General features: G+C 35.7%; 1 protein-coding gene across 6 annotated transcripts in view; it reads left to right on the plus strand.

Annotated features, from left to right (window-relative positions):
- Positions 1 to 15,469, plus strand: part of DACH1 (dachshund family transcription factor 1) — a 370,149-nt gene that overhangs the window by 312,040 nt on the left and 42,640 nt on the right. For all 6 annotated transcript variants that reach the window (XM_055802571.1, XM_055802572.1, XM_055802574.1 and 3 more), the window contains one exon: positions 7,833 to 7,984. In XM_055802571.1, coding sequence (XP_055658546.1) covers positions 7,833 to 7,984 — 152 coding nt within the window. The remainder of the gene's footprint in view (positions 1 to 7,832; positions 7,985 to 15,469) is intronic.

The following is a 15,469-nucleotide window of genomic DNA, read 5'->3' on the forward strand; positions in this document are numbered from 1 at the left end:
AAAATGGGCCATGTGACATTGACTAAGCATTGATGCTTAGTACCCCATAATTGCAACATGGCTAGATATGGACTTGAAAATGTTGACTTTTTTTTTTTCCTCCCCTGAAGAGAATGAATATTAGAATTATTAACTGAACATGGACCAAGAAAAACATTGTGAGAACAATGCAGTTCCAGGTATTACCATAAAACCTTCATCTTACAAGTTACCAGCTGTGCTCCTATCAAGAATTCCCTTCTAACTATGGTTATCCATACGAAAAAGGAGTGGTGTTATTTCAGCTAACGATGAAAAAGATGCTAATATTACTGATATTCCTTATTTTTTAAATCACTTTAAATCCCCAAATAATATATGTTTTTCAACTCCCATGAAACGTGTCCAGACGATTATTAATCCAAATCATTAGGCACTTGAAATGAACCGATAAGATCTAGCAAAATGCAATTGTTGCCTTCTGTTACATTTTTTCCTCTGAATTTTGCAGTAGCCATATGGAGACACTTATAGGAAGGAACAGGCAGAACAAAAATAAGTATGCATACTGTGGATGTATTGCCTTGCGTATTGCTTATATCAGTGAGATGTGCATATTTATGTCCATAATTCCGAAAATGTGAGGTTTAGTGTACAGTGCATTAATTATGGGGTCTTTAAGTCCGATCCCTAATTTGAAGTTTGATGTTAATCAGGAATTTAGCTCAGACTCAAACTACTTGGCTTGATCTTTGATTCTGCATACATTTAGGAAAGCTAGATGTACAATCAGGCTACCTAGGTGAGGGAGCCAGCTTCTGTAGCCAACGCAGTAAAGGAGATTAAATAGCTAGTGTCATGAATGGTGGGTTTTGATTTCCTAACCAGATATCCCTTTACTGCGTCGATGATTATGGACACCCCTCAGCAAGACTTTAAAAAAAACTTTGAATGACTCATCTGAACCTATAGGGAGACACATATACACAACCTTCCACATGCATATAAGCAGTTCCCATAGAATTGCTATGAAGCCAGGAAACATTCTTTTTAGTACTCAGTATCGCCTGGCTGATGGAGTGGAGCTAGCAGAGTTCTAATTGGGACATTTGACATTAACCAGTAAAATACATTTATACTTTTTTCGGCATCCAAAGCACAGATGGCCTTAATCTGCATCCAGTCCCTGCCAGTAGCATATAAGGATCTTTAAAAAAGAAATAATGGACGTAGTTCTCATAATTAAGAACTGCAGGTTATAATATTATAAAGTACCTTGTATTTACACTAATTTATTACTAAAAACGCACTTAAGGTATTTAGTGTACCTGTCTAACCATCATTTTATCTTTAGGAATTTATATTTCTTTAGAGTTAATTAATGTAAATTACTGTCAGGTGTTCAGGATATTTGTACTTTATAATTATCAAATATATGCAGAATCATCTCTGACTATCCCATTTCTTCATTATTTCTGACCATTCTATACACTATAAAAATTGTGGGAAAAGTTCTGTGAGTGAACAGGATAATTTTTATTATGGAGACAGAGAAAACATATAATTTTGTTTTGTACATTATGTGTTATGATGCCAATGTACACAAAGTGGAAATATCACTGGCATTTTAACATTCAATTGTATGGTAAAATACATTTGTTTAAAAATATGAATGATAATTTATTCTGAAGTATTGTGAAATCCTTAGAATAAATAAATCAGCAAATACTGCTTGACCCAGCCCAAATCGGTAATAGGCTGCAAATTAAGATAAAGGTTATTAAAATAATCCTTTTATTGAAAGAGAAAATTAGATAAGTTGCGCTGATTGACTCTGAGGCCCTCCTAGGGACATGTAGAATGAAGAATAAACTCAACTTGATCTAGTCCAAAAAGCCTGAAGAAATCCTCACAGCTGGAACATCACCACTAATTACATTTTTGCTTTTTGGATATATTTTCCCAACTCTTTCCATTCATTTATACTGATGTTATACCAGTAATTCCTTAACAAAACTAAACACATGCTCTTTAAATAACGTATTTTTAAATATTTGCTATTGACAGCTATAAATTTAATTTACATTGAACAACAGTTCTTGGAATACTGCAAGAATTAATTGTACAGAATACGCTGTGTTAAAAAAACAGTTTGACTGTTTTGTTTATTTCTTGCTGAGTCAGTGTAAATTTCTTGTTCCTAAGCTCTCTTTCTCCCTTCCTTCACCACATAATCCCAATCCTTTTATCCCTTTCCAAAGTGTTCGGCCACCTTGAGTGTCCTTCTTTCCTGTTTTCTCAGCTCAGTGTTCCCTCACATCTTGATTAGTCCCTGTTTCCTTGTGAAGTCACCCCTGTTTCCAAACCTCCATGTCCTGATTCCAGCTAGCAATACATTCCGTTTTTTCGTCTGTGTTTACAAATAAATTGGTTTACAAAGTACCAGCATACAAGGGATATCACTGAACCTGGGAGAAAGAGATGTCCCTGATCTTGTGTTCAGGGGGTGATTCTCCATCTGGCTCTGATTTGCCGTTATGGAGAGAACTCTGACTGCAGCATGCTCAGTGAACCTGTGCGGTAGTGAATAATGATTTGTAGAGACTGCATTTTCTTTAAAAGGATTCAAAATATACCGTAAATGTATTAATTGAAGCTCTCTTTTCCAAAAAGGACAAGCATCAAGCTAGAATATTGCATTTTCAGTGGTTAAATTGTAAATATGTTACAATTGTTATAAATGTTATAAATTGTAAATATTACTCAGTCAGTAAATATGAGTATTACTGTTGATGGGCAAGTCCTGCATCTAAACCTACCTCTAAAGTGTACATATAGAGAACTAGGTTCTTATGTACTTTTATTGCTGTGTAGTCCTTTACATCAAGTGAAAGTGAGCTTATTTTGAAGCTGTGCCCCTTATGAAAATGGTCCATAATGACAGGAGTGATACACAGATGTATGAGTTCTGTAAGACCTATTTGCACAAAAATATGTGACTGCACCAGGTGTAAAGCCATCGTGTGCAATGTACACATCCAAACCCCACATTCTTAGTAGCTGTGGTCCTTTCCATGTAAGCTTTTAATCTTTTAGTCATATTTCATTATTGTTGAGTTACTATTCCCAAAGTCCTCAGGCAAACATACCAAGCCAAGAAATAGAACCCAGTGGACAGCGTTTCCAATGGTATTGTTAACTGTGAGAGCACCAGCCTCTTTGAAATGTTACAGAAACAACAACCAGCGAGTCAGTCTGTTTGAATATTTTATATTCTCCCCAGATTTCCAGCTGCCACAGTTGCAAATGTTTTAATTTCAGAGTATTTGGATGTCCTGGAGAAATGTTTTTGGCATAAAAAGAAGAAACTAAAATGTAAATAAAAAAAACCCAACAAACAAACCAAAAGTTTTTTATTAGCGTTAGTTTTTGTACATTCCTTTTACAGATCGTTAGCATCCTTCACAGTCATCTCACATTGCCCCTAGTTATATGCAGGGTGAATCTTGAATGACCAAATCTATATAAACAGCCAACTGATACGGGAATTGAGCAAGGGGACTTGTTTTGTAAATGTGCCTGAGGTTGGTAAACATTTCAGTTCAGGACATGGGACTCCCTGTTCTTTTGTGTTAATATAAATCAACAATTACAGATTAATTAAAATAGAAGAGCTTCTCACACCTGTAACTCTGAGGAAGGTGACATATAAAACTTTGTAATAAAGGGTGTTTGAGAACATAAAGTAGAATTGTATTAAACCAAATGGAATAGATTGTTTCCACAAGAATGTATGCACCAGATTTATGATAGTAAAAAGTGAAAATGTGTTCCTCTTTCATCATTCAAATGGTATGAATGAGCCTGTTTTAGGAATAAATGCATGTGAAATATTTTACAAAGAATAAAAAAGCATCAAGATGCATTACAAAAAAAGGTTAAATGATTACAGAAAGACGGTAATCTCTATAGTATTTTTTGGAGGCAGCTATTATCGCTTGCTTTCAAATCCTGGCAATATCAATATTCTCCAGTTTGATTGGTGACCAGTCTGAACTTAACCTACTTGCTTTTAGGAACAAAGACAAGAGAATAGCTACCTCTATTCATCTGTTATTGTTTAAATAGCTGTCACAGCTTCCAGGATGTCTGTTTCCATGTTATCTGGTGAAAGAATAAAATAGAATGGCAACAAACCAAATACAGTGAAAAATGTTTGTTGTAGTTGGCCCAAACCAGCTGCTGTTAGCAGATAAAATCTGGTTTGAACAAAACCACGTGAATTTTGGAAATTGAGGCACAATGGATAGAGTGGATGTAGCGTTTACAAATATTTTAAAGATATGTGTCGCATTCAGACTTGCCTATTACGGTGATTTAGTTCATATGTCAAGGCACATATTCATCTCTGCTCAGATACTGTAGAGGCTTGGGTAACAGCTTGTCCCATCCTTGTTTATTTGCTAATTTATAACATCTCAGTTCCCAGCACAAGCCAAGGCAGGCTCGGACACTTCTTTGTTCTGCCTTGTTCTTTCTTTTTTCCCCCCCTTTCTTTACACTGTTGTGCTCCCAACTCTGACAATGGAGTTGTAGATTGACCCTCTTTCCCCTCTTGCCCTGACTTGTCTTCGAATGCTTCCTTTGATGCGTTTAGACTTAAAATGCCAAGTCTCTGTTTCCCAGCAAGGGCTCATCATTTTTGCAGTGTTGCTCTGCTAGTAGGTTAAGAGAAACGTTAGTAATTCCTTTGCAACTGTTTAAAAGATATTAGGCTAATGATTATCTGGAAACAAGGATATCTTATCCTATTAAGAAAAGAGGACTTCTGCAGGAATGGAAGATTTTTAATGCTGTAATGGCAAGAGGTCGTATTATTTTGCTACTAAGATAGGCGGTTATGTTTTAATTGGCTGTGTTTACAGTGTGTTTTTTCTTAAAAATGCAGTTTTTCCAAGGTTCCCTCAATCGTTGCTTATCTCACATCCACAAATATCCATGCTTCCTGTGTATAATATGTACATTTGCTCTGTTTCAAACATACTCACACTCAAAGTTTATTTCACATGGGACATCAAGAAAACAAAGTCACATTAGTCTTTTTTTTCTGAGTTGATGTTTCATTAAAATAAGTTCATAGTAAGTTCAGCTCTCTAGTCTTACCCTTCAGTGTAAATTTGTTTCTGTCATTTATTATAACATAAGAGTTTGGATGTTATTTTGAGTTCATACCATTCTAACCTTTTTTTTGGAGTTTCTTTGCCTATTGCAACACCATGCCACACATTGTTAGGAAAATCTTTGCAAACTTCATAATGTATTTTGAGCATGCACAAAGTACAGAAAACATAATATATATTTAATTTCAAAGTAGTAATACAGTAAAAAGCTTTATCCCTTGATTAAATTCTGTGAAAAACTTGTGTTAGGAGCTTTCTGTGTCTCAGTTATTGCATGGAAGAGCATAATTTTTAAGTGTATTAAGGCTTATGAAATTAAGTGGGTCACTTTTATCTGGTATGTAAGAAAAGAAAAAAATCATATTTAGGGACAAATTTTAGTATGTTAATACAAAATGACTACAGAGACCTCCGTGTTGTTGGGGGGTAGCATGAGGACAGATGATACACCCAAAGAGTGCATGTTTCAGGGACTGCTTTGAATCTTGGTAAGGTAGATAGGAAATTGTTCAGTAATCTGCAGCCATTTTTTTTCAACACTGTGATATGACTGGAAAAGTTAAATACAGCTGAAAAAATCTTTTCTGACTCTTGAGTGGGCTGAAGTCTTCCTCCCCTTGGTCAACATCAATTCCTTTCACAAAGCTTGCCTTGGTAAGCTTTTGAATGATGACTTTATGAAAAAGCGGTAATTGTGGCACAAGTTGTGACAAATGGGGGACATGAAATGGGGTCTTACTCCTTGTGTGGGTTACTCTCAGCCTGAACCACAGTGAGGGAGGAAGAACAGCATCTGTGGTAGAACTAATCTCACCAAAAGTACAACATTCCGTCTGAGTGAGTCATCATAGGCTTCTCTTAAAGGCAACAGACACTTCTCGGGGAATGTTTGTCTCCTCCTGCAGTAGATGCCTGTGATAGTTCAGATGGATTAGTACCTGAAACTGGTGTCTTCTTCTCTTCACTATAGAAAGTGATTAAGTGATTAAGGCTATAGAAAGATTAAGTGGGATCAGCCCAGAAGCAGATATCCAAATGGCTGTTTGGGTATTTCTGCAGAGGGACATAGTGGATGAGGCTTTTAATCTAGCACTGTAAATGCTGGCTGGCACAACAGAGCTGGTGTGGAGATGGGGCAAGATGTTGCACCTTAACATGACTGATGGAGATTGCTTCCTTCTGGAGTAACGGTGGATGGGGACTCTTGGAATGAACTGGGATTTTGTCTTACGGTTTTCTGGTCCTGAGGTTGACAAAGCGTATACTCTAACCCTTTGTTGCTGCAGATTTCAGTTTTCCTGGTCCTAGAGTATGTCCACATAAGAAAATACTGCACCCCAGTCAAAGAGAGAACTCCTTTTAGGCAACTAGGATCATAACTCTCGTATAATATTATTTCTAATATGCATAATAGGATGAATAGATGAATATAACTGTTATTGAAACTATAATTAAATAAAGTGCAGAAACAAAACCAAATTAAAATATCCTCAAACTTAGATATCTTATAATGACCAAAGCCCGAATGGAAAAGAGCAAGTCTGACAAACTCTTCTGTAGTCAAATAGGCGTGCAGAGATCTGCGTAATACCAAGACTGCATTCTGATGTCCTTGTATTGTATTGAGAATAATCAATATGTGTCAGTTAATGACTGAGCCCTTGGTAAGAAGAGTATGTATGGATAAATGTATGTCTATATATGTATAGATAGTTTTCCTTTTGAAGAATACAGATTAACATCTGGTGCAAAGAAATTGACCTAAATTTCTGTATTATATCAGTAGTAGTCTATAAAATTGTTTAAAAAACCCAAAACCACAAAATAAACCCAACCAGAGTATTGAAGTTTCTATTAACTGTGGGGGGTTTTGTTTTCTGGGTTTTTTTTTCACTTGCTTTATAATCCATTCATAGATTATGTGTGAAACTTCAATCTTAGAAGTCTTCAAGCTGTGGGAATTTTTTTCCCATTGTGATGTCAGAACTGATCAGATGTGATTGTTACAAAGATCCCACTAAGGAGTGTAGCACTAATTGTTAGAAGATGTCCATGCTTAAAAAAATTAGGCCAGTGATTTTAACCATGCTGTTAATTTCATGTATTGTTCAGAGCATGTTTCAATTGTGGGAATCAGGTGTACTTTCTTCATTAAAAATACATTGAGGAGCTGTATTTTTTCTCGGTATTGCAGAATCTTCTGAGCTGTAAGTGAAACCATTAAGAGCGGGAAGGGTTAATTGTATGGGAAGCCTCATATTCAAATACTTCTCGTATACAAAATATATGTCATAGTAGAAAATCTTCTATTGTCAATCCAAATAGAACACAAACTAAAATGAGATAATTGGGAAGGTGCCCATAAAGTCAGCCTGAATATATTATCACAAGTATATGTGAGATAATATTTGTTTTAAAAAGATTCTATGGCACTGTAAACTCAGTCTCATTAGAGACTGCATTTAAAAGGCTTATAAAGTTACTCATTAATGTTATCTTGTTGTATCTCCACAGCTTTTTCATTAAAGAAAATTCAGCAGAAAGCATTTTCTCCTGATAGCAGGAACCAATTTGCAATAAATGTTCTGGAAACCACTAGGGAAGCCATTACTGAGGTCTAATAAAAACAGACAAGCGTAACTTGTTCTATATTTTTGTTTCAATCACATACAGATGAGACCCCGCTCTCCACACCAACCGCAAGAGACAGCCTTGACAAACTTTCTCTAACTGGGCATGGGCAACCACTACCTCCAGGTTTTCCATCTCCTTTTCTATTCCCTGATGGATTGTCCTCCATAGAGACCCTTCTGACTAACATCCAGGTAGGCCTTTCAGCAGATCAGCTTAAAGGGATGGAGAGGAGCCAGTTGCAGATTTGTCTAAATTAATATAACCATTCTAGCTTAATCAGTTCATAAGATTATTTGGATCAACTAATTTACTGAAACTTTCTAGTAATTTAGGTTTTAAAGGAACCACAGCAAACAAATGAATTTAGAAGCTGTCAAATACAGTACATAAAAATACAGATTGTATATTAAAACACAGCAGACAATTCGATGAAAATTACATTGGTGTGTTTAACAACCTTTGTCTTAAATGCTCTTTTTATTACAGGCTAATGAAATGTATCTTACTGTTTAACTTTATCTCATTTACTAAGCAGAGAAACACATCTTTAATAAGTAGTTATTTTAAATTTCTGGAGGGCTAAGGTGGAAATTATATTTAAAGTTATTTGAAATGTGTCTGCCATAAAAGCATTCACAAAAATGCAGTTATTTTATAAATAGGCTCATTTCATTTAAAGTACTGTCTTCAAAGAATAGACTTCAAAGGGTATTACCAAATTTTATGCAGATTTCCTATTCGATAGTCATGATGTCTATTGTGTGTACAGTACAGCCTGATTCAAGTATTATTTAAGGTATACACTAGCATGTAGCTTGGAGCCAAGATTTTAGTGTTTCATGTTAGAATGAAGATTATTTTGTCCAGGAATTCAGTGATCATGTGTTCCCCAGATGCAACTTTTGCAACAGTATGGTTGCATGTTGCATGCAGAAGCAAAATGATAGCGCAGGAAATAATGCAGCCATATTGTACTCATTCCAAATAAGCCTCATCTGTTTAGCTACTAACTTCTAATGTATTTGTCACAGTATTTTCCCCTGCAGATTCCTGCAAATACATAAAATCAATTGTATTCTATTCAGCAAACTCTGTGACAGAGTAGGGCCAAATCCTGCTTGCTTTACTTTCTTAAGCAATCTCATTAAATTTTATGACACTTCAGAGCTGTTTTATGAAATGCATGTGAACCATTCATTGGTGATGTTTTGAGATCTAGTAATGAAAAAATGCAGTATTGCTATATCTGCCTGGTCTGAAGGAGCATATTTGTGATGGCTTTTTGTGGTTCTGAGACTTAGGAACTTAAATATTTAAATCATAAACCCAGATAATTCTACAACAGCTAGCATTCTTCTAATAGATCTGCTGCAATCTCTAAAGGATGTAATTTTTTTGAAGGAAGAAATACAGTTAGCAAAGTACGTCTGTTTTATCTGTGCATGCATGTACAGGAAAGTTCTTAGTAATTTTTTTGACAAATGTGTGCACTCAGTGTCTCTAGACAGCAACCTAATGAGCAAAGCATTCAGTATCAACAGGTTAGCTAATCTTGTGATTGAACATGAGAGCACTGGACTACTTCAGGATAAATGACCAGGAGTAATTTGCCAAGAACACATTCAGTTTTACAGAAAATATGAATGTGAAATTCAGTCATTAATTTTAAAAAACAAACAACCCTACTCTTACCTGGAGTGAAGAGCTAAAAAAAAAAAAAAAAAAAAAAAAAGGCAACACCTTAAAGAAGCCAGAGACTTCTTTATGCCTTCTGTCATTGTGCTTTTGCACTTACTGCTCCTTACCTTGGGGTTCTACTTCACGAGGAATCATCTATCAGGCTAAATAGGTGGGACATAAGTCCTTTTGGATTTTTTCAGTATGTCCTCATGTTGAATTACGTGGTTTCCACAGATCTTTGGGAATCCTTTCATATAACATCAAGGTATTTCCCCTCTCCCTGCCCCTCCCCACCCCTCCACCCCCCAGCCTCCATTTAATCTCTACCAGGACAACATTATAAAGCTACTTCATAACAGAAAAAAAAAAAAGAAAAAAAGAAAAAAAAAAAGCAGCTAGTTTAATTTTCCCACCTGTGCAGAAAAACTTAAATATTATTTTTAAAACAGTAGCCTATTATGATAACCTACACAATAGTGGCAGTTTCTCTAATCAATGCCATTTAAAATGGTGTCCATTTTTAGCAATTATTGCAATGAGAGCGGGCTACCCCAGCCCCACAAATGAGTTAGATACTGTAGTACTGACACTTTCAGAACAGAGTTTTAGGTATTTAACTACAAATTTGAACTCATTAATGGATTTGCGGAAAGGGGAAAGGCTGTACTATGGTACCTGCTTGCAATATTGTTTGTGATTTTGCTAGGAAATACATAAACACTACCTGCAACCCATGGCTTGTTCAGTACAGGTGTTGAACTCTTGTCACTGGGTAAATTCCTCTTTGCTTTCCTTTGGTCCAGATCAATTTCATATCCCTTTCAAAGGGGAAGTGGAGCAGTGAGATCCCTCACTGTTCTCTTGCTGGAGCTATGCAGCAATGGAGCAGATCTAACTTTCTAGAAAAGATCACCTGGCCTGCAGTCTGTTCCCCTCCTCCAGCACTAAGGTGCTTTTGAAACAGAAAATAGGAGAGATCTAGCCAAATGGTAGATGAGTGGGTTTGGTAAACGCTGGGTTTTTTTCCTCAGGGTCATGCATGACAAAAATATGGATGTTTCCTTTTCTAGAAAAGGTATATGTCTGCTTGTGAAAGGCAAGTATACATCTTTGATAGGTCATGGAACTGCGGTGCATGCACAATCTACCACATGTGGTAGTGGAGGTTGCCTGGTTTTTAGGGATATGATGGCCATGTGAATACATAGGCAAGCAGCCTCTGGCTACACCAGTGTGCATGAACGTGATGGTAGATATCTGTGCTGTGATCCCCTTGTGCATATTCAGTTGTGTGAGGTGCAGGATCCAGAGGATCTGCATAATATTGACCTTGGGTACCTCCGGAAGAGGCTGTAGAGCCTGTCCTGGTTTAAAATAGGACAGGATTAGGGTACTGTATGGGTACTAGGAGCTCTAATTTTGACCTTTGTCAGGGTAAGGAGGATCGTAAAACTTGCCATGGGGACAGTGTTTTTGGGTATGTGAACCAATATTTCTAAACACTTCTGATATTTGAAAAAATGTGCTAAAAGTCTTTCAGGTGCTGCGGAGCTTACGTTATTGATTTGGTGCCTAACTATACATACTTCCATTTTAGACATCCGAGTCCTCTAAAATTGGCCACTAAACACAAGTGAGTCTGTGTCTTTCACCCATACTGAAGTTAAATGGATAGCCCCTAATCACTAATTTGTAATTTTAGGCAAATGTTAGACAAGCCTATTTGCTGTTGCTGTCACCAGGGGCTGGTGGTTAGGTTTATTTCCTTTTGTACATTGTATATATGTTTTTCTTACTTCTCCATAAATACTTTAATTGAAACAAAAATACGTTTAATTAATTGTTAATCTAAAGAGGAGATAGTAACAGTATACAATACTTAGAACAACCAATGTTTTTTTTTTTCTTGCTGGTGACTGCTGAAATGCAAATAATAAATTAACAAAATATAATTAAACAAATACACACATAAAATATAGAAATGAGATTGGGGACATATATTTTTATTCAGATGTATATCTGCACATCTAAAAGGAAGAGAAAATAAATTTCCCCAGAGAGTTTAAATGAAGTGATATGTCTGTTCCCTCCCAATGTATATTTGTTGATTTCTTCCAGATTAAATGCTGGAAGTCTATGTGCAGCTGCAGGGAGGATGAAGGGTGATGGAAGGTGGGTCACAGCAAAATTCTGTGTGGGATGCTAGTGAGAAGGCTAAAGATGTTTCTGTACCCCTTGCCTAAGTTCACCTTTCTGAGTCATGGTCCTATTATGCCAAAGTATGTTACAGCCACAGCCTTTCATGATACTGCAATATTCTTGGTTAATAGTAGTGTTCTTTTAAGCTTTTAGAGTATGAATCTTTACTGTTGCTGAGCTGGATTTCCATTAATATCTAAGGGATGAATTAGTTGCACCCTGATAGCTATATCTTTCTATCAAGACTGTATTGTATTGACACAGTCCTGTTGCTAAGTATTTTTAAAGAGATATGTAAAATAAGTTGCAAGTATCCCATTGATATTAATAAAAGAAATGCATGATTACAAACTAAATTCCCCTATGAAAACAAAACAAACTACTGGCTTTATTGCTGTGAGTCTCCTGCACTGTTACCATCTATGACTAAATACACAAGAGAAAAATATTGCAAATGCTGAATAAAGTAAAAATTTCAGTTTTACTTCATGTTATTTGTCTTCTCTAAAATTCAAGAGAATGATTTTATTTTTCAGAGAAAGCATTAAAATGTCATTTATATTTGTGCAATATGCTTTTGCCTGTGACGGAGATACTTAATCTGAGATATTAAAAATGTCTTTCTGGAGTCATCTGTAGAGACAGTCAAGCTGTGTTATCTTACCTTGCTTATGTTATAAGCCAGTAGTCAGTTACAAATAGTAAATATTCAAAATTTAACCTCTAATGTGAACTAAAAATATATATATTAATTTTTTTGGTGAGCCTTTCACTAGAAGCTTTAATGATTAAAGCATTCAAATTATATATAATTTCCTGACTAAAAGAGAAGCAATGTTACTTTGAATTGTTTTCACCATGAATATCTAATATTGCAAAAGGAAGCCCGGGAGCTACAAATCTCTGGAAGCTAGGAGGTTTGACTAGGAAAGCTTCACTGTGTGCATGCCTTATTCTTCTAGCTTTTCTTTTACACTCACTGTGGGTGATTGTTGGAAGCAGGATATGATCTTGTAGGTGCACCATCAGACTAACTTGTAAGGCCATTTTGATGTCACATATAACTGTGTAGGTAATGTTAGGTGGAACACGCTAGATGTAGATAGGAAGAGAAAGAGCTTCTGTATACCTTCCCCTCCACCTCTTTCAAAATAGGTAACACATTATTTGCATTTTTTTTAAAAACAGTGATGGGTAATACTGGTGTTAAGGCTGAGCTGGGGTTTGATATATGTTTAATTTCTATAGGGTCAGTAGACTGCCCTGACATGATGGTCCTTTTGGATACATCAGAGAATAGGAATAAACATCAAACATATATCAACTTTACTTTTTATTTGGAAGATTTCTGAAGTATTTATCAGTGAAAACTATTAAAACAAGTGCATTAAAGTAAACAAACAAAATCAGAATGATCTGTAAATCTCCAGGGAAAAAATGGCCATTCTTGACATTGCATTGGAATGAAAAATGTATTAGCAATGACACAGAGGGGAAGAATGGCATGCCATGTTTAAAGCCTGGCTCCAGATAGAGCCATACTGTATTAAAAACAAATCTGGAACCTGAGCATGTTCACTACAATTATCATTATCCAGCCTCCATAACATCTGACCTTCCCTAAAGGGAAATATTTTCTTTTTCCTAATGTCCCCTGTTGCACTGTATTTCCCATTGTCATTGGCAGCATATTGATTTAATATCAAGTTAGAGGATTAGCCATAGCAAATACAAGTTGGACATACTGTATTTTGTATAATCTTTTACAGCTGATCCACTGGGAGAATTAATAGAATTTCATGCAACTCTGAAATTGGCATTCCTGTTCCGAGGGGCACTGATGATTTTTGAAAGCTCTACTTTTCAGTTGTTTTTCTCACCCCCTTCTGCATTGAATATTTCCAGTATTTTTGCATTAGAGCTGTCATTGGCAGCAACAGCACTTTTGATATGCATCAGTTTGGCTCTAGTGAAGATCTTTTTTCACATTGGACGCCTACTGATGTGCACTGATTTAACTTCTAAAAACGAAACTTAATTTTGTGTAGCTTGTAAGTAGTCCCTAGTGGGTCTTGGCTCCAAAAAGTTAATATTTTTCAGACATAATCAGCAGCAATAGGTAATGTATTACTGTTAGCTATGTTACCAAGTGTAAAAAAAGGAAAGGTTGGGGGAGGAAGTGTGGTGCAGAAATTCAATGGAAAATGTAATATGCTTTTAGCAGCTTCATACTTTGCAGCAATTCTTAATATAAAATTACACACATCAATGTTACACACTAGCATTATTTTAAAGAACACCAAAATATTGTGTTTTGTCAGCCAAGGACAATAATAGTTTAATAGTAATTTATTTTAAACTGCTACTGATAATACAACCAATCAACACATTAAGTGGTGCCAACATTGGCATCTTGCTAAATAATCTCTAGGCTTTGCACTGAGAGTACATCTTTCAAAGATAAGTCAACAAGAGCAATCAGAGCAGAAAATTAGAATTTGGTATCTTAGAATTAAAATACAGCTAAACTAAAGTTTTAATTGGGGTGATCTAAAAGGGCACTTGATGTAATGATCTCTTTCATTTGTTACTAATTGTTTGTTCTTGATGAAGAAGAAACATGTACATGAATGTAGTTGAATTGAGTAAAGATGGCAGTTGCTTTAACAGCTCGATTTTATTGTTAAACAAGATGGATTGTAAGAATTTGGGAGGAGAGTGTTTGCAGCTTTAAACTTACTTGACAATACACTTTTCATCAACAAATACTTTTCATGTAATTTCACTTGATCTGGTTTATTAATGATTTGGATGAGTCACATGTTCCAGTAAGTGATGAATTGGAGGAGATTAAAATATTCTGGAGTTTAAGTGTGAGCCAGAAGCAGGTATTGATAAACAACTCCTACTTCAGTTTCTTACTATTTCAAATGCATCCCATATAGAAGACATAGTTTATGATGGTTGTAAATGTAGGAGAATATGGTGGGGGAACAGAATTCAGGTGGATATTAACTTTTTTTAAAAATAGATTGGAAAGTCTTTAGAAATATTTCAAATTTTGTTTTACTTTACATATGTCTGTAGAGTTTTATGTTTAGCTTTATGTGGTTTTCTTTAGTAGTCATACAGGTGTAACATTCAACACAAAATAGCATTGTGGTTTAGCTATTTTAGAATAGCATTTGATTCTCTTAAAGAAAACTGCTAAAACTTTAAACATGTTTCTAAGTACATTTGTTGTGTTACCATTGTTAGATATTTTAAAATGTGGTTCTATACTTATGTAGTGTCTATCGTTTTGGTGACCGTCTGGGCCTTGCAGTCGGAAGGTGTTGTGTTCTTTCAGCTCCTGTGGACTTTAATAGATTAAAGTGTAATATAGAGCTGCAAAGCATTAAGCTCTGAATGAGACAACACTTGAGGCAACAATTTAGTTAAGAATGAAGATGAGGAGTACTGAAAATAACAGACTCTGAAAAGAGACTTAAATGAAGAGTCTGAAGGACACAAATTTCAAAGCAGGCATTGACATTGGGAAGACTAGTCTGATAAATGTGCGGAGTAACACTCATGAAAATTATTTTTTTCCATTTCTCAAGTATCATCATGCTGACTTCTTTTTCCATTCCTTTTTGGAGATATTTCAAACAATTTTAGTGAAAAAACATGCAACCTAGAATCCAATTTAGGAAGCATGCCTGAGGGTGAGGAGGCTTACTTGGGTGTTGGGGGACATGATTTCATGTCTGTAGAGTGGCTGTTCTGAAACTGAATCTTGAGTGTGAACCTTTTAT

Source organism: Falco peregrinus, chromosome 4, assembly GCF_023634155.1.
Source record: "Falco peregrinus isolate bFalPer1 chromosome 4, bFalPer1.pri, whole genome shotgun sequence".
In the NCBI taxonomy this organism is placed as follows: domain Eukaryota; kingdom Metazoa; phylum Chordata; class Aves; order Falconiformes; family Falconidae; genus Falco; species Falco peregrinus.